At 38.0% G+C, this 20465-nt stretch overlaps 1 protein-coding gene across 1 annotated transcript in view; it reads left to right on the top strand.

The window, feature by feature from the left end:
• Positions 1-819: 819 nt before the first annotated feature.
• The window catches only part of LOC130025969 (alpha-2-macroglobulin-like), a 45445-nt gene continuing 25799 nt past the window's right edge, over positions 820-20465 (top strand). The window contains exons 1-15 of the mRNA XM_056116640.1: positions 820-1172; positions 4042-4225; positions 5292-5451; positions 6194-6246; positions 7957-7977; positions 8236-8404; positions 9437-9521; positions 10867-10987; positions 11832-11946; positions 12093-12202; positions 13989-14150; positions 16338-16565; positions 16930-16993; positions 18275-18417; positions 19261-19410. Coding sequence (XP_055972615.1) covers positions 1087-1172; positions 4042-4225; positions 5292-5451; positions 6194-6246; positions 7957-7977; positions 8236-8404; positions 9437-9521; positions 10867-10987; positions 11832-11946; positions 12093-12202; positions 13989-14150; positions 16338-16565; positions 16930-16993; positions 18275-18417; positions 19261-19410 — 1851 coding nt within the window. The 5' untranslated portion in view covers positions 820-1086. The remainder of the gene's footprint in view (positions 1173-4041; positions 4226-5291; positions 5452-6193; positions 6247-7956; positions 7978-8235; positions 8405-9436; positions 9522-10866; positions 10988-11831; positions 11947-12092; positions 12203-13988; positions 14151-16337; positions 16566-16929; positions 16994-18274; positions 18418-19260; positions 19411-20465) is intronic.

Genomic DNA, 20465 nt, shown 5'->3' with positions numbered 1-20465 from the left:
CTCCTGACATTTTTTATTCTAGAAAATCCTACTCAGTTCAATGAGTACTTATAAAACAGACAAATAAGACCAGAGAGATTACTCAATAGGCTGGAGTGCGTGCTTTGCATGCAGGAAGCCCAGATTCAGTTCTTGGCACAAAGGGAGACTGGAGCAGTTCCACATACATTATCAGGAGTGACCCCTGGGCACTGAGCTCATGAGTAGCTCCTGAACACCACTAGTATGTCCCTCCAAACAAAATAAAAATAAAACAACCAAATAGTTGGATATCTGGGTGCATGAATGCATGGAATCGTTTCTATGCAATGACTTCTGTAGGGCCAGCATACTAAGAAGGCAGTAATGAAATGTCTTTGCATAGTAGGTGGAAAAGGTTATTGGGATCTGTCAGGCACAGTAGATGAAGCTTGTGTATGAGGTCCTGCTATTTTCCCTTTCGTATTTTCCCTTTCTTACTATCCAAAAATACATCCTTATTACCATGCTTCTAAGGTCTGGTTTTTCATCTGCACTGCAGTAATAGCCCTAAAATGAAAGCCTAGTGGTTTAATCCACTATCATTTGCAAAGAGGACCGCTAAATTCAGAAGCTGCTTCACCACTGGAGGTAGGCATATCTAATGGATTTTTTTGCAGGCACGCTTCCTTGTAGTGAAATCTCTATTTTGAGCCTGGTCAGTGTTGCTTAACTTGTAGCCTCTCTTGCCAACTATTCATGCAAGAGATGTGAGGAGTGCCATAAAAGGCCCTGTGGGGAAGTGGCCGGCGGGAGGGAGGGAGAGAGAGTGAAGGGGGTGAAAGCCGATTAGTTGCTTTACAGTAAAACTCAGAGAAACAACCCTTACAGGTTTCATCCATCCAGGAATTCTGTTGAGCCCACCAGGAATTAACCTTGGCTGCAATTAGGTCCTGAGAGCAATGACCCTTTAAGGGCAGGTTCAGAGCCTTCTCTGTTTAGACACCTTGTGTGGGTGGAACTTCCTGTTTACACAGAAAACTGCATAAAGCCTGGAGGCTCTGAGGCGTGTCTGGGATCAGAGCAATTGCAGGGAGTGGGATTCGGTCCGTCTGCGCTCCTTGCAGCATGGGGAAGAGCAAACTCCTGCATCCTGGTTTTATTCTCTTCCTTCTGGTTCTCCTGCCTAAAGATGCATTCATCGCTGGAAAACCGTGAGTTTCACACAGAATGAGCTGAAAACGTGTCTCCTTTGTTGCACATCCTTCTCTCTAGCACGTCCTCATCTTTCCTGCGAAACTGCCCCTTCTGATAGCCAAGGTCGTTTTTAAAGACAGTTCATATGCCTGCTCTATTTATTCTTCACTTAGTCTGATTCATTTTTAGCTTATTGATGAATCTCCAAATCTCAAAAACTGTAAATACAAACATTTTTTAAATATTTTTGAGGGACATTGGAATTTAGCACTTCTCAAGGAATCCGTGCTCAGAAAAACATTTCATTGGGTTCTGCTGAGATCACAAGCTATTTCTTTTGTCTTCTTTTATGGGGAGGGGGGAGAGTTCTGGGGGTGTTGCCCCCAGCAGTGCTTGAGGCAGGGGGTTCGGGTTTGCTGGGTCAGTGCTCAGGACCCAACAATGTCTTGCTGATAGTGTGGGAGCCACCAGGTTGCCTAGGCAACGCTTTGGCATCTCCAGGGTCACACCCTCTAGTGCCATGGATCATTTCAGGACCTTTTGCATGCAGAAGACATAAACTCCATCCCTTTTGGCTATCTACGTAGCTCTTACTTCCCTTTCTTCATTGACCATCTTCTACTTGATAAGAGGAAGACAAACTCTCCCCCAATCACTGGTTACTCTGTGATGTTGGCCTACTATATAAAAGTCTCTATGGTGCCAAAAGAAAGGAGGACTTAAAATCCTGGAGTGGAGAAAGCAAAGGCGAGGGAGGTGGAGGGAGAAGAAGAATGCTTTTTGTTAACCAGAGGGATGACAAATACATTGTTTCAAGCAAATTGAAGGAGGATGAAAAAGAAATAGGAGCTGAATTAGAAGCAACTCTTGATAACTGGGGGTAGGGTTCTTTTGGCAGGCAATGTGCCAAGAGTTGAAAGAAGTAGCTGTGTTAATGGTTTAACTGTCATTCCTTTACTTTGATGTGAGTAATTTTCAGGGGACATACATCAACACAAACCCTCAGTAGTAACCAAGCTGCTGTTAGATCTTGCTTAGTCTTTGCAATAAGGAAAATCTGTCCATGTACATGTAAAAATAGTTTTTCTCATATTACAAAAGGATTCGAAAGTAATTTGATTGTATAGCTAATATTTACGAATCATAATTTATAATTTTTTGTTTGGATAAGCTGCCTCCTAGTAAGACCTGTGAGACAAACTCAATCCAAAAAAAGTAGTTAACCTGTGACTTACCTCAGTTCAATACCTTACACTGCGTGGTCCCCAGAGCACTATAGACGGGACCCCTGAGCACAGAGGCAAGAGTACGCTGGAACACTGCTTTGTATGTGCAAAGAAAAAAAATATTTTTACAATATTGAACATTTATACCTTCATGGTCACATTGAACTTAAAAGAAGACTGAAAGCAAAATTTCTATACCCATATAGAATATTAAATGTATGTATACATACATAATGTATTTTAAAAAATGTTCGCTAATAAAGAAGCAAGAGTGGCATACAAAACATTTTAAAGCATAAAATAATTTAGAGTCATTGAAGTTCAGGAAAGAAATAAGGGAAAATGTAAATTTACTGATCTTAAGTATTTTTTTTAAAAAATAGGGCATATTAGGTTTCTTGTTCTGATGCTTAAGAATCTATGGGAAAATTGTGAAAGAATAATGTTAGCTTTAACTTCAAACATCATCAAACATAATATCTCTTTATTTAAACTTGTGATAAAGGTTTATACTTTCTTTAAAATGCATAAATATGCACAGTATCTAAAAATCACTTCAGAAGTTCTTAAGCAGAAGTGTTTGAAAACCAGGCCAATAACATTATATCTGAGCCGGGTATCCTAGAGGAAAGGGCAGTTCAGATAGAGAAGGGAGCACCAAATAAAGGATGTTTGGAGGATCCTCCCAGGAGGGCAGATGCATGTTGAAAGTAGACTATGGACTGAACATGTTTGCCACTCAATGCCTCTTTTGCAGACCACAACACCCAAAAGGAGAGAGAGAACACAGGGGATTGCCCTGCCACAGAGACAGGGGGGTGGGGGGATGGGAGTGGGAGGGATATTATCCATGGTGGTGGAAAATGGGCACTGGTGGAGGGATGGGTATCTGATCGTTGTATAATTGAAACCAAAGCACAAAAAATTGTAAATTTACAACTGTAAAAAAAAAATAAAATAAAATAAAGGGGGAAAAAAATTTAAAAAAAATAAAATAACATTATATCTGAGATATTGACCATTTCTGCTTTGCTCATGAGTTATAAAGACCCAAAATTCAATCACTGAAAGACAATTTTGGATGTAGATATTGTCCAACCATGAGCTGAAAGGTAAATATTTAAAATGCAAACATAGGGCTTAGGCAACACTGAGATTTCATTAGTTGTTTCCCATAGCTGAGACTTTAACCTAACGATCCACTTCATTGAACCCTCTCATCTGTTAAGCGGAAGCAAGGATTTGCCACACCAATTTCATAGAATTCAGTGAATAGTGAAAATTCAGTAAATTGGATGTTGTGGTAGTACCCTATCTGAGAGCTTGCTTGGATTTTACAGCAACCTCAAAGTGAAATAGATATTTACAACATTAAAAAACATAAAAACATAACTAGCATATTTTACTTTGCACTTGTATTTGGGCTTCTGAAAGTGAGCTATCTGTGCAAACTTTTATTTAGGTCTCATTACCAGTAAAAGCATCACTGACATGGCACATGATGAAAAGATTAATTGTTATACTTCCCAGTCAACAAATCAGTTTTGTGCTTTCCATAAAATTAGTCTTGGGTGAGAACTAAGGATACTAAGAGTAGTTGTGATGGCAGACAATGTCTCCCCTGCTACGCTTCCCTCTAACTTAACCCCCCTGTTTCCAGGCAGTATATGGTGCTCATCCCCTCCCTGCTCCACACTGGGACTCCTGAGAAAGGCTGTGTCCTGCTAAGCCACCTAAATGAGACAGTGACTGTGAGTGCCACATTGGAATCTCTCAAGGAGAACAGGAGCCTCTTCAGTGACCTGGTAGTGGAGAAGGACACATTCCACTGTGTTTCCTTCGTTGTGAGTATGACTAATGGAATCTACTTGGTTCTGTTGGGAGGAGTCATGGGCATCTCGCTATGCAGTAGAGGTAAGGCTTTGAGAGGCTGACAAGGACTTAAGAAAATAATCTATGCATAGCAGGCCAGAGGGATAACACAGGGGTTACAGCATTTGCCTTGAATGAGGCCAATCCTGGTTCTTTCCACAGAAGTGCATGTGATTCCTGAAATACCACCGGGGTTCACTCCTGAACACAGAATCAGGAATAGGCCTTGAGTACCTCCAGGAGAACCACAAACCCCAGTCCAATAAAAAAAAGAATCTATGTTGAAATTAAGTATAGAAATTAAGCAGTTTATGACCATGAGAGACAAATATTTATGAGCACATTAAAGAGCAACTTAATCAAAGAAAAAAAGAGGTGGAGAAAGTAGTTCGTGCTAAACAAAGAGAAAATGTAGCTTCGTCTTAATGTTAATATAGAAAAATAAGTAGAGCCAATTAGACCAATATTCAACATAAGCCCCCAGGAGTGGACTGTGGAACCCATCCACAGGTAATTTTCTAAGAGTGAAAGCTACAGAAATGTCTCTAAGCAAATCCATTATCTCTTGAGATCTGCCTGTATGTAATATGCTTACACACGGCAGTGAATCAAATGTTACAGTTTTCTTTCTTATTGCCTAAAGATATGTTTCATTCATGTCCTTTTAGCATATAACAAAATTGGATCAAAGTTTAGATGTAAATATATAAATATACATAATTTATATGTTAGCAAATAATATCATTGCATCCAGGCTATTGGCTGCCCCACAGGGGTTGCAGCATTTGCCTTGAATGAGAAGATACAAGTCTTGTTTATGATCTCTCTTACTGACTGATGAAACTTTCTTCTTGTGTTGTCTTACTTGTAAAAATTACAAGTAATTCCTCCTTATGCCAACTTTTGCTGATGACAGTGAGAGTAAAGTTAACATTTTCTATCTGCCTGATTCCAGGAGAAACCTCTCTCTAGGAAGAGGGGTATAGGGGAAGGAAATCTCCATCTAAATGGGTTCTGAGGGTTTCTCTTATATTTCAGATACCACTTTCTTCCTCCCATGAGGAGGTAATGTTCATCACCACCCAAGTGAAAGGACCAACCCAAGAATTCAAGAAGCGAAACACAGTGTTGGTTAAAAACCATGAGAGTCTGGTCTTTGTCCAGACAGACAAGCCCATCTACAAACCAGGACAAAAAGGTAAGACCAAGCCTACTGAAAACTTCACAAAGGAATATCAAGGCTTCCCTCCGAATTTCCTAGTCAAAAGCCTTACAATCTTCTTTGTTTCTTGATATAGGAGTACTACTATTTATTCAGCCATTGATTAAGCTGATTGAGCTGGGCATGAACTCCACATTACTTTATAAAAAATTTTAATTGAATGTCCATGAGATAGACAATTATAAAGCTGTTTATAATTGCATTTCAGTCATAAAATGATCCAGCGCCCATCCTCCACCAGTGCACATCTCTCACCACCAATATGCCCATCTCCTTACCACCATCCTCCAACCCCTACCTACTTCTATGTGAGGCACTTTTCTTCTTGCTTTCTCTCTCATTTTCCTTTTATGCATTATAGTTTGCAATGCAGTTGCTAAGAGGTCATGGTGTCTATTCAGGGCATTCAGTATTTTTATGGGGAAGGTAAGGCTGGAGTAGCATTTCAATGGGGTGGTAGTTTTGGCATGTGGAAGTGACTGCCAAGGCTTCCAGAAGTACAGGGAGGTGGGGGAAGGTAGCCTCAAGAAAACTGACCTCAAGAAAACTGGAGATCTTAATCACAAAACCCGCATACCAAAATTTTCAGCAGATTATATCTTAGTGAGGTCTGTCCTGAGAAGAGCCTTTAAATCTTGGTTTCTCAAGAGTTTGTATCATCAATGGATAGACCTGGTTGAAGATTTCTGGGATTCATTAAAAATATTTTCTGTTTCAGTGAAGTTTCGTGTGGTTGTATTGGATGAAAATTTTCACCCCATGGATGAGTCGGTGAGTCTTTTACTCTCTATGAACATTGTTTGACCGTTTGTGGATAGGTATAAACAGGCTTGGAGTCTGTTTTGATGTTTAGGAGGACTGGAAGAGGAAGTATCTCATGTGCTTAGCAGTGATTTTTGGCTTTGCAATAGTGCATGATCCTCATTTAAAACAAAATCTCATCATTGTATGACTGAAACATAAGCACAAAAGTTTGCAAATCTGTAACTGGACCTCATGGTGATTCATTAAAAAATTTTTTTTAAATTAAAAAAAAATCATCTCAAGGGGTTGGAATGTGACTCCAAGTGGCAGAGCCACAAATTTAACCCTACTTTATTTTTTTCTCACTACTTATCATGTCCTTACTACTTGATACATAAATGCATATAAATATACATGCATATATATATATGTAGATTCCTTGTGTGTTCGTCCCTGTTAGAATTTAACCTCCATGAACACAGGTATACTATTCTTGTGTGCATCGCTTTAGTCCAAGCACCTAGAATTATGGACAGTACATGAAAGGCATGTACTAAATCTTAGCTTATAAAAATAAACATTTATCTTCTCTTAGAACTGAATCTTTTTTTTAAATATTCTTTTTTTGATTTATATTATTTTTAGTGAATCACCATGAGGTACAGTTACAGACTTACAAACTTTTGTGCTTATGTTTCAGTCATAGTACCCATCCTTCCACCAAGTACCGATTCTCCACCACCAGTGTTCCCAGTATCCCTCCCACCCCCCTCCTCCCACCCTCTGCCTCTGTGGCAGGTGCATTCCCTTTTACTATCTCTCTCCTTTTGGGTGTTGTGGTTTGTAATACAGGTAGTAAGTGGCCATCATTATCAGTCTGTAGTCTACTTTCATCACACAGCTCCCATCCCAAGCAGGTTCCTTCTCTATTTGAGCTGCCTTTTCCACCAGCATGTGAGGCTGGTTTCTAAGCCATGGAGCAATTCTCCTGGTCCTTTTCTTTACTATCCTTGGGTGTTAGTCTCCCATTCTGTTACTTTATATTCCACAAACGAGTGCAGTCCTACTATTTCTGTCTTTCCCTTTCTGACTCATTTCACTTAGCATGATATTCTCCACAGAATTGAATCTTTTAGAATGGCAAACATCTTTCTTTTTTTGGGGGGGGTTGATTTTTGGGTCACACTCAGCAATGCTCAGGGGTTAATCCTGGGTTTGTACTCAGGAATTACTCCTAGCAGGGTTTGAGGGATTATATGGTATCCCAGGGATCGAACTAGGTTTGGTTGCATTCAAGGCAAACAAGCACCTTACCAGCTCTAGCCCAGAGCAAAAATCTTTTCTTATGATTACCCAAGAGTTCTGTAGCCCATCTTAATATGAACATACTGGGTATGAATATAATTACTTTTTATTTCATAAGAGTTTATTTTTCAACCTAAAAAATGTCATAGCAAGGGCATTTTCTTTAGGGACTATAGCATATAAGCAATGATAATAAAAGTTATTACCATGAACAGAAGTGCAAATAGATATATTTATTTATGTTAGCTTATTTTTAAGCATTATTTATTAATTTATTTTGTTGGATTTAGTTAAATTTCTATAAAATTTAACCTCAATAATTTTCTTTTACCAGTTTCTCTATCTTCAATAAACAGTTACTCTACATTAAACCTGCTTATAAATCAGAACTGAGAACAATCTAAACTTGTTTCTTTCCTTTTTGTCTTCCAGATTCCACTAGTACACATTGAGGTAAGTGAAAATAAATATGTCATAACCAGATATAAATTAATCAATTTGGATTAGGCTTTCTTATTTGAGAATTCTTTCCAGAATTAATATCCCAGAACATTGTCATCAAAGAAAAGATTCTAACTAACTCCTGCTCCCTCCCCAGTCTTCCTACTCAATCCTGTCTTCTTTGTGAATTACATCAGGGTTTTCATTAATCTGCTTTATTGGATGTAGTACTGTGGGATCTGTTGTAAATTACATTACATGTATCCATAGGATCCCAAGAGAAATCGCATCTCACAATGGCAGAATCTCAAGTTAGAGAGTGGCCTCAAGCAACTGATCTTTCCTCTTTCATCAGAGCCCTTTCAGGGCACCTATAAAGTGGTGGTACAGAAGCCATTGGGTGGAAAGATAGAACACAGTTTCACCGTGGAAGAATTTGGTATGGATTATGGAAAATCGACATCTTATCTGAACATCTTTTTATGATATCTCATTATCTCATTCCTACTCTGGACAAACTTGCAGGCTATCGAATATAGCCTGCCCACAGGGCAGAGTCTGGCAAACTCCCCGTGGCGCACCAAATATGCCAAATACCAGTAACAATGATGGGTCTCATTCTCCTAAAAAGCCTTGAATATAATCTCAGGGCTAGGATGAAAGAGACGTTACTGGGGCCTGCTCGAGGCAATCGACAATTAACAGGATGATGAATGAATGAATGAATGGAAAAATCGTGAAACATGTTTCTTCATATTTAAACATCTCGGACCGAGACTGAATTTATTTGGAACCCATCCATTCCCCATATGTGAGATGGGTTTTGGAGCAGAACTAATTGTATCTAATTCCATTAAGGACAATGGATGGTTTGTGAATAGAGTTTTATATAACTGTCATTTTTAGAGAACATGTTAATCCCCAAATATTTTTGAACTTGTTTTATTGGGGTCTTTTATAGTTCATTATGCTTACAATGTTTTATAATCATCATTAAAACATCATCTCCATTTGAGACTAAAATGGATATATTGGATATTATAACTACTTTATCAGAGCTTTGACACATTATCTAGATATGACAAGGACAATGATGGAAAGTTCTGGGCACTTTGGTGATGGTAGAGGTGCTATAACTTTGCACATCAAAACAGTAAATGTTAACACTGTTGTAATTTTGTTACCTAAACTGTAATCAATAATAGTTAACTATATTTACATAGTTAATTATGTTAAACTTGTTTTACCTTCTTAAATTATTTTTTTATTTTATTAAAACACCATGATTTACAATATTATTTATAGTTGGCATTTTAGACATACAGTGTTCAAGCACCAAACCCACCACCATTGTCAACTTCCTTCCATCAGTTTTTTTTAATTATTTGGGAATTGCTATAAGAAACCTAAAATTACAAATTCACCCTAAGTTGAAAACCAATCACTAATTCCCTTTATCTTCAATGAACAGTGCTCCCCAAGTTTGAAGTGCAAGTGAAAGTTCCAAAGGTAATCACTATCTTGGAAGAAGAGGTGAACATCTCAGTGTGTGGCTTGTGAGTTCATATTCTTTTTTAATATTTTAAGGAAAATTCTTTAATGTGAGCTAATCATTTGGAAGAATTGACTAGTTTTGTCTCTGAACAGTGCTCACACAAATAATTTTAATTATTGTGTCCCCATACCTAGAGGTTTTTTCCTCTTGTTACTTTTCTATATTTCCCCTTTTTTTAAATTTCCATATAGCTATTACTGGATATAGAATTGATTCTGAAAGTAACAAATGCACATATACACACACACAGAATAATATTGAAGGGAAGAATAGTGACTTTATATTTAACAGGTTAGAGAAGAAATTCAATCATTTATAGATTACTTAGCTGACCTTATCTAACATCTTGGAAAAACAGCTTAAGTACAGAATTATTAGAGATAGGCATAGTACCAAAATCTTATATAACTCATTGGTCTACGAGTATAAATAAGGCTGTTTACATTGTCGTTATTATTAATGAAACTAGACATGATGTCTCAGTAGGGCCCTTTTCAACCTTGAAAATTCATGTTTCCAGAATAGTGTGTTTCTATCTCCATCAGCCCTGCAGCAGCACTAGACAGACGAATAGGCAGAGTGAAGAAATCACACTTGCATAAAGACCATTTGCAGAATGCACTCACCATCCTACAGGGTTCCTGCTCAGTGCGGTCTCAGAGCAATAGCTACCAAGATTCTGTTCCACATAACAGAGCCAGCATTCTCACAAGTAGAATTATGAAAGATATTTCATAGATAAATGAATCAAATGTCCTAGGAAACTCAGTAATTATCAATGACTGAGGTATGGCAAACCTTATTTTTGTAAAAGGTTAAAAAAATAAAATTCTTTATAACTAGATCTAGATGCTTGTGGAGAGATAGGGATGGAGAGATCGTGCATTAGTGTCTCTATTCCTGGGTATAATTGAGAGTTTGGCTTTTGTTTCTTTTGTTGTGCGATAATGCTTTTCTCTGAAAAAAAAAAACACCTGAGAGTAACTTTGATAATGAGAAAGATATTGGGAAGAGGACTAGGGAACAAACTCAGGTCCTAACCCGTGCAGAGTATGTGCTTTACCACTGAGCTCCATCTCCAGGGAAAATGATACGTGTTAAAAGATTCCATTGGAATTTCAGATTAAGGACAAAAAAGAGATGAGATTGCATTACATTTCAGCATGCTGCACTGAACAGTTTCAAAACAGAATACTTGGTTTACTTGCTGTCAACACTGTGAGCCTTGCTAAAGGTAGAAGGTGAGACAGAGAGTAAATGTACTGCAGGTAAAGGATATTCAGAAACAGGTAGAAGAGGGTGCTGTCCTTGTCTGTCTGATTCATCTGGAAACATTCTTAATACAGATACACATATGGAAAGCCCGTCCCCGGACATGTGACCGTGAGCATGTGCAGAAAGTATAGCAGCCCTTCTAACTGCTATGGTGTAGAGTCCCAGGCTGTCTGTGAGAGATTCAGTCACAAGGTAGGTGAAAAACAATCCCTTTCAGAGACTAACAATAGGAGCATTGTTTAGGAGCAGTGAGTTACCACATGGCGATAACACAAGACGAGAACAACGTGTCACAATGCCAGCTATTGTAATAGGTGAACAACCTGTGCCCTTGGTCATTGGGGTTCATTTGTTGCAACTGTCCATTTTCCATTGTGGGGGTGATGGACGCATTCAGAATGATGGAAACTGGACCGCCTCCATAAATAGAATCCAAAGTCACCCTGAACAGCCACTCTCTCTTATGTAGGAGGAAGGGAAAAAAACACACCCCTTGACTAGAAACCAACTTCCATGGCGAGAGAGGATGTCTGTTTCCATCTCTTTTATTGCCATAAGCCCCATAAGAAGAGGCTGCTAAAATCTCAGGACTGGGACGAATGGAGACGTTACTGGTGCCCGATCAAGTAAATCTACAAACAACGGGATGACAGTGATACAGTGATACAGAAGCCCCACGTAGCAGGGAGGTAAAAGACACAGGCTCCAACTGTGTGAAGGAAACCTAGTTTTCCTGTATATCATGGGAGTATAGCCAGTCTTTGCGGGGTGCCATCTGCCACAGCAAGATTGTGCCAGATTTTTAGGGCCTAGCTTTTTCATTTACTCTGTAGGATGTCACATACTAAGGAACATACTTGGCAGTTATAAACCAAATCCTGCTGTGAAAGTTAATCATCAGTAATTTCTAGAGACAGTTGTGTTCTCACAGGTGTTTGTGTGTGCTCCACAAAACCTCTAGCCCAGTTAACAGTGCACTGATTTGTGCAAGTGCTATGTTCTTCATCCCGTTGTTTGTTATTTTATTTTCTTCTAGCTCAACAGCCAAGGTTGCTTCTTTCAGCAAGTGAAAACCAAGATCTTCCAGATGAGGCGACAAGGGTATGATATGAAACTTGAAGTGGAGGCCAAGATACAAGAAGAAGGAACAGGTTTGTGAATCCCATGGATACAGAAGGGAGATAAAAACACAGTTGACATAGATTTATATCCTTTGACAGAGAATTTAAGAAAAGAGGCAGAGTGAGAATTTCAGGGATATGGTCCCTAAACAACATTTTTGCTGTTGTTTTTTCAGAGGTGGAAATCACTGGGAAAGGATCTACTGAAATAACCAGGACTGTAACCACACTCTCATTTGTCAAAGTGGATCCCTACTTCAGACAAGGAATCCCCTTCTTTGGGCAGGTAGAGTATTTGCTAAATTCACAGACTGTGTTTTAGTTGACAGATCACTTTAAGAAGTACAACAGAGTCTGTAAAAGCATACCCTGTTGTGGTTATATGTTGACTAATGTCAACATATTCTAAAGCACTATTCTAAAGCACTATTAAAATTAGGAAATAGTTTTTAAACTTTCAGAGTAGCAGTATGTGTATTCTTCAGTCTTCTCTGCATGTTTTAGTAAGTAGATTCATATTTTTGTATCTTCTCACAAAAATATGCGAAATCTTGGTAGCATGTACTTTGTTCTTCTACAATTAACTTTGTGTGCAATTGAGTGAACATTATGATGCCATTGTTTATTTTTAAGAAATGTAAATCATTCTAAAAGAAATAAAAAATATTTATATTATAGCAGCAAATATCATTTTGAAACTATGTCTATGAAAATAGTGCTATTATACATAATTTATATTGAAATATAAAATATTCTCACAGACCTAAAAAAATACTTTTTCTATCAATAAGCATATATTCAGATAGAGCCTACACCAGAAGGCTTAGATGACAGATGTACCTCAATATGTATTTACTGTTTTACACATTTTAGACTGCCTTAATGGCTTTGAAAATAAACATATTCAAAACCTTTGGTCACTATCTAAAATCCAACCTAGTTCTTTAAAATAATATATTGCCATCTTTAGCCAAGTTGCTGGATATTGCACAGAGTTCTTCTGATCTAAGAGGCTAAAATATTGCATTAGCATATACTGTATTTTTAAAATATTTTATTCCTACTGGATTATAATTCTATGAGTTACAAGATTCAGACTAAAGAGAAAGAATTATAATCTTGTTTATTTCCTTATTTTTATTCTTGTCTTTGTATATGCAACAGATATTTCATTGGCAAACTTTGATTTTATTAACTAATTAAAATACTGATCCCAATCTGTCAATTGTGTTTTATCCTACTAAAAGTAGCTTTTTCTGAAAAAGAATTCCTTAGTTGAATATAAACAGTAATTTGACTTTAGCCCTTTGTTTATGTGCTTCTTCATTTTTTATACTTTTACATGTTGAAAATCTAAGTTGAGAAGCAAATATCTTCTCTAAAACACTGAGAAAAATGCAATCCTTGTATTAGTAATTATTTGCATGTGTACTTCAGAACATTAATCGATAGAAAGATAATAGTTTGCATAAAAGTATCCAGGATTTCATTTCTTTTGGATATTGGGTTAAAATCTTTTATTACTATATGACTTATGCTCTGTGGCTTTCCAGGAGGTATATTTAATACCTAGCATTTTCAAAATAGTCACATACTTTTTTCCAAGTCAAGCGGGTAGGGCGTTCGCCTTACAAGCGGCCAACATGGCCGACCCGAGTTCGATTCCTCCGCCCTCTCGGAGAGCCTGGCAAGCTACTGAGAGTATTCGATATGCCAGACACAGTAACAACAAAGTCTCCAATGGAGACGTTACTGGGCCCGCTCGAGCAAATCGATGATCAACGGGAGGGCCTTTACCTTTACCTTTACCCCTATTATCATTTCACTCTTCAATTTTCTGCTATCTTTTTCTTCTCAGTACTGCTTGCTATTAGATAAATACATTGTAGTATTTATCGTTTTTACTAAGCCTCGAAGTCGATCATGGAATAAATTTTATTTTGTGCACTGCTGTAGATAGACTCAATGTCTAGAACCATGGTGAACAAACAAGATAGACTTCATAAATGTGATAGAAATTATTATGTTTGGTAATATTGTCATAAAGCTGATTCACAGTATTTCGTCTTCAGGTGCGTCTCGTGGATGAGAAAGGTGACCCCATGCCAAATAAGCTCATCTTCATCACAGCCAATGAAGCCAACTATGACTCCAATGCAACCACAGATGAGCGTGGCCTGGTGCAGTTCTCCATCAATACCACCAAAGTTGTGGGTTCTTCCCTTTCCATCAGGGTAAGTTTGGAAAGAAGTTACCAATGAGTCAGTCTTGGAAAACAGGTTACAAACTGAAAGTGATGAAATGTCTAAGTTGAGATTACTTTGATGAAGTGACAAAAAGTGCAAATTAGAAATCATGCAAGGCCAACTCTGAAAAATTGTTAAAAAGAGCCAGTACAGTGCTGTGGTTGAAAGAGTGGGCTTACTCATGCACTGTTATTGAGAATTTAACAAGATTCAACTGTGATGAAAAATAATGTGTCAATTCCTTCCCACAAAATTAAAAATAGAATTACTGCCATTTGGGGGCCTATGTCCAAAATTACTGGAAAAAGGAACTCAAAGCTCACACCTCTTTTCATAACAATGATTTTCATAATAGCCAAGTGAAAGCAGTCCAAATACCCATCAGTAGACTAATGGATGAATAAAACATGGTTTAAGTATACAGCACAATAGGGTTCACACTTAAAAAGGAAGGAAATTATGGCACAAGTTCCAAAATGGATAAAACTTCTGGTTTCCAGAGACTGTGGAGAAATAAAAGGTTTTGTTCAGTGGCTAACCTAGAGCTCATTTTGCATGATGAAAAAAAAATGGATATCTGCCACACACTACTTACCAAACTGTGTGTGCCTGAATGCATTAAAAATGGTTAAGTTGGAAATTTTATGTGTTGCATGCTTTGCTGCTAATAGTTTAGTTCCCAAGATGTGATAAGTTAGATTAAAATCCTGGCTTAACTCCATTTTCAGAAGAAATAACTAAAATTCTGTGTACTTCATTTACTTACTTGTAAATGGGTACAGTTTAGTAATTAGCTGTAAAAGTTAAGTGAGAATTGAATAAGCCCCCTTTCAATAGTCAACATCATTATTATAAAAATCCCTTTTAACATCATTAACATTTAGTGCCTAATATTTATGCCCCATATTTTTCTTATTTTATTCTTATCCTATTATTTTCATTGCCTCCAGGTTTTGTTCAGGACCATATAACTTGCTTTGTTTTATACACAGTACTCAATTCACCAAAAAAGATGCAAGCTAAATATTTGTAAATCTACTGACTTGCAATAGATATTGCATCATAATAATTATGGAAGGCACATGATTACATAAAAATACAAAGTGGATATAAGTAATATATTTTATTATTTCACTTGTAATAGAGTACAAAAGTTCATGTTACTAATAACTCAAAATTAAACAACTACTCATTTTTACAATCAAGAAGTATCTCAAACACTTTCTGTGTGGGAAAAGTACTGTACTAGTGAAAAACTGAAAATATTTTTAAATGGTTTCTTTTCAGTGATTGTGTAGATGGTGTCAAGAGAACATACATTGAGCTAAAAACAGTGTTTTATTGATACGAGGAATTATTCCACTTGGCAGATGAAAGTAATGATATAGAAATCCCAGAAAGAACTATGAAACAACTTCCACAGGGAGAAAAATGTGACTGCAACCCATATAGTACCCATGAAGCTTAGGATTCTAAAAATACATAAAACATTAAAAATAATAAGCCTGAGATAGTACAAAAGAGGGAGACATACTAATTCAGGAATTTCACACTTCAACCAACCTCACTTACAGAAAGTATTTCCATACCACAATGATTGCAAAAGTATAGGTATCCAAAATACCTACTTGCAACGCATCACCAGTGAGGCAGCTACTTTCTGAAATACAGTTCCTCATTTCTGGAGATCAGCCTCCTGGAGTAATTTTCATAGCTTCTTTATCTTGGTATAGATAAAGTAACCAAAGAAATGTCAAGCAGGGGCTGGAGAGATGGTTCCGAGCTTGAGGTTCTTGTCTAGCATGCACACAACCACAGTTCAGTCCCTAGATCGGCATGTAGTCTACTGAGCACCTCCGGGGGTGACCCTGAACACCCTGAACATCCAGGAGCAAGTGCTCAGCACACTTGGCTATGGCCTCCAAACCACCACCCCTCCCCTCATAAAAAGAATAGCAAAGAATGGCTCCTTTATGCCTTTCAGAAATGCCATTCTGAAAATGGCACAGCCTGTACCAACAGCCTAGGTAAACAAATTAAAGGTGCTATTCTAACAATTTTTCTATGAAACAAAAGATTTCAGGTGTTAGGGTAGGAGAGTAAACTTACTTATGCATCATTGGTTCTTCATGTTTTATATCATATAAAATAATATTGTTTCTTCTAATTCATTAGGTAAAACATAAGGACCACAGTGGCTGTTATGGCTTTCAGTGGCTGACGGAAGAAAATGAAGAAGCCTTCCACACCGCAAATCACGTATTCTCTCTGAGCAAGAGCTTTGTCCACCTTGAGCCCGTAGCTGGTGACCTGCCTTGTGGCCAAACTCAGACAGTCCAGGCACATTATATTCTGAACGGGCAGGTCCTACAGGAGAAGAAAGAGCTTACATTCTATTATTTGGTAAGAAGGGAGGTCTCTGCATTGATTCATCTGTGGACAGAATCTGGGAGCAAGAAATTTTGAACTGCCTTAGACATTACTACTTTGGTTTTAAATTTTTTTTAATTTAAAAAATGTAATTTACAATACGACTAATAGTAGGGTTTCATGCATAGAATGTTCCAATACCACATACTCCACCAGTGTCCCTACTCAATCCAACCTCTCCCCCATCTTCATCTATGTTCCTATTAAAAGGTTGGTTTCTCTCAGGGCTAATTACAGCCAGGGAGGCACTTAAACCAAACGTATCACATAAAAAATGAGATTTGGGGTAGGCTCCCTGTCAGGAAAACTTAATTTGTTTTTGTTTCTGTTCTTGCAGATCATGGCAAAGGGAGGCATTGTCAAATCTGGGACTCACGTATTGCCTGTGGAGCAGGGAGACAGTGAGTATTTCCACAGTTCCTGCATTCCATCATGTTCTTTCCCAGCACAGTCAGTCTTGCATTGCAGAAGGAATATTAGTAGTTCCCAGTAGAGAAAACTTAACATCTCACCCCAGTAAGGACATTTGGGGAAAGGAAATACTTTTCATTTTATTCATAGTAAATGCTCCTTTTCCTCCAACAAATCATTCTATTCAGATTATTTACATTATGGGTGCCATTGTTTTATAGTCTGATTATTTCAGCACTTTCAACTACAAATGTCCCTGAACGTTATTATCAAATTAACATTTTGAAGCTATTTTGCAAAATAAAAAGGAGGTAGAATTTTGAAGTGCCTTTTATTTACTAGATTTCATTCTGAGTCATTTAGATCTTTAGATTATATTTTCCTTTCAGTGTTTGAAGAGTTAAATTTGAATTGAACTTTCCCTATAAAAATATAGGTAATTATAAATCTCTAAAAGTTTCTTCTTTTTTAAGGGATCTGAAAGATCACTTACTAGCAAGCTATCAGTGAACTTTTCTTTCATTGCCTTTTCATGCAATCTAAAAGCATCATAGTAGACATTATAAGTTTCATACATCTTCTAAAAATATCTACATAGTCACTATAAAATAACTTCCAAAAGAGCATAATAATCTTGTAAGAAAAAATATGTGGTTTATAAGTTTAAAAAATGTGTCTGGGGACAAGAGAGATAGTACAATCAGTAAGGCACTTGTCTTGCACACAGATGACTGAGTTTGATTCCCAATACAGAATTTGGTCTCCTGAGCCCTGCCAAGAGTGATCCCTGGGCTCAGAGCCAGGAGTAAGCCCTGAGCACTGCCAGGTGTGGCCCTAAAACTGAAAACAACAATGTGTATTTTAATTACTTCATTGTCTTATGATTACATTCCATAACTTTGGGCGGTTTTCCTGATCTCAATGTGAAGTCTAGATCAAAACAATAGCCAAGAAGTCTAGATCATACCTAAGCTGCCCTTAGAACCTTATGCACGCTAGCTAAAACTGAAAATTGGCAATAAATTATATTATTTATGAGAAGAGATTTTTTCATAAGATCTTCATAAACTAGGATGCTTAGGTGCATAGCGTGTTTAGAGATAGATATCTGTGTATCACAGATTCTGCTAATTATGTCTAATACATTCACTAATAGGTTAATTATTAACCAGTTAAGACTCCTCAAGCGGCTGTGTGCAGCCGAAGTATTTTATTTCAGTCCTGGGGGAATATCTAACCCATGTTTCTTGCTTCCTCTCTCTGTGCTGCAGTGACTGGCCATTTTCCTGTGTCGTTCCTTGTGGAACCAGATATCGCTCCCATCGCTCGCTTGCTCATTTACACCATTTTACCTGATGGGGAAGTGGTAGGGGATTCTGCAAAATATGAGGTTGAAAATTGTTTGGCCAACAAGGTGGGTGTTTTATATCATACAACTTTTATCACATAAGACTAGAAGTTACTATAGTTATCTGTTATTTCCTAGAAGAAAACATTGGAGCTAAAAGGGGTGAATGAAATCTGCCCCCCAGCAGTTTCCCACAAAGTATTGACAGCACCACACCAAGGGGCCATGCTCATTGACTTTTAGTGGAATTTCTTTTGCATGGTCTCTTATGATACAGAGTGTCTTGCTCCCTTCTTCTGTTAAGAAATATTAGGCAATAGACACACAGTTCTTTTTTTAAAAAATTATTAAAGAGTCATGATTTATAAAGGTAACAATAGTTGCATTTCAGGCATACAATAATTCAATACCAACCTCTCTACTAGTGTCAACTTCCTTCTGCCAGTGTTCCCAGATTCCCTCCCCATCCCAATTCCCCCTCCACCCCCACCTGTCAACTTGATAGATACATTCCAAAGTTTCAGTGGTTGCTTCTCAGATCTCATTAGACACACAAGTTCTGAAGATGACTAAGAGCCCAAAGAAAATTATCAAGTGATCTTGAAGCTTTCCATCCATAATTGATGAGCATCACACCATATTTCAAAGGTAAAAAACCAAAAAACGATGTCTCAAATTTAATGCCTTCTAAGAATAACAAAATAACATCATATTGACTCAGCTTCGGCTGATTCTGGAGGTTCAAAAGGAAGGATCAAAGATAGAATGACTTCAATTCTACACAATGCCCACATCACAAAGCCAATCAAAGCAATTACACAAGGAATGTGAGGACCACTGAGGGAAGGTTAGTGAGTGCCTGGTAAATTAGGGAATTTATTTTCTCACCTTCCACCCCAATTCTTACAGGTGAGTTTGAGCTTCCGCCCAGCACAAGGTCTTCCAGCCTCCCAGGCCCACCTGCAGGTCACGGCTTCTCCACAGTCCCTCTGCGCCCTCCGAGCTGTGGACCAGAGCGTGCTGCTCATGAAGCCTGAGGCAGAGCTTTCCCCAGCCTCGGTGAGTCCCACCAGCCTCTGTGGTCAGCAGGGCCAAGCCAGGGCCTCAGAACTACGAGAAAGTCTCTGACTAGGGGTTTAGTTTTGAGCTCTTTCATATGAAGTTGGGGGTGTAAGGGGCATGTATTATCTTATGTACCTGTATCCCCGAGTTTTTACAAGTGTTTGATTATCTTATGTACCTGTATCCCCGAGTTTTTACAAGTGTTTGATATGTAGCACTGTAACACTGTTCTCCCGTTGTTCATCGATTTTCTCGAGTGGGCCCAGTAACGTCTACATTGTGAGACTTGTTGTTACTATGTTTGGCATATCGAATATGTCACGGGTAGCTTGCCAGGCTTTGCCGTGTGGGCAGAATACTCTCGGTAGCTTGCCAGGCTCTCAAAGAGGGGTGGAGGAATCGAACACGGAACACTGGTGCATAAGGCAAACGCCCTACTGCTGTGCTGCAGATATGTAAGTACACTTTTACAAAAGACCTGCTGAGGATAATTGAAAGTAATTGAGGAAGCTTGTCCCTTTACAACACAGAGTGTAAAGGAAAAAAAAAAGACAATGACAAAGCATTCAGCACTTGTTTTGTTGGGCCCCTGAGCAGAGACACAGCGAGGCTTCTTTCCAGGGAATACTTTATTTAGATGGTCTGTGTATCTAGGTAATACTTTATATAGGCTGTGTGTTTTAGGTAGTAGTTCAGTCATACTTATACAGGCTGTGTATTGTAGGTTTTGTGTGTCATTTGGTATGTTTGGTCAGGTCATTTTATGAGTATGTGAATGATCAAAATTTTTTTCATGCAAATAAAGAGCAATTGCTCTTTGGGTGTTGGTTTACAAAAGTTTTCATAAGAACCTCTTTTGAATGGCAAAGCAGAAGGTACCTGCATATATGAAACAATGATGCACGATCCGAAATTCCAGAAATCCTAGAGTCAGTGAAACCAATGGGAGGAGTTTCCAAACTGGTTTTCATGTCTTAAAAAAAGAAACAGTATAAGGATGCACATTTACCTCCACTAAACTTTATAAAGCACATCCAGAGAGCTAGTTCAGA

The sequence above is a fragment of the Sorex fumeus genome, unplaced genomic scaffold, assembly GCF_029834395.1.
Source record: "Sorex fumeus unplaced genomic scaffold, SorFum_2.1 ptg000003l, whole genome shotgun sequence".
Classification (NCBI taxonomy): domain Eukaryota; kingdom Metazoa; phylum Chordata; class Mammalia; order Eulipotyphla; family Soricidae; genus Sorex; species Sorex fumeus.
The sequence above is the reverse complement of the archived record's forward strand: the minus strand, read 5'-3'. Positions and strand labels throughout refer to the sequence as shown.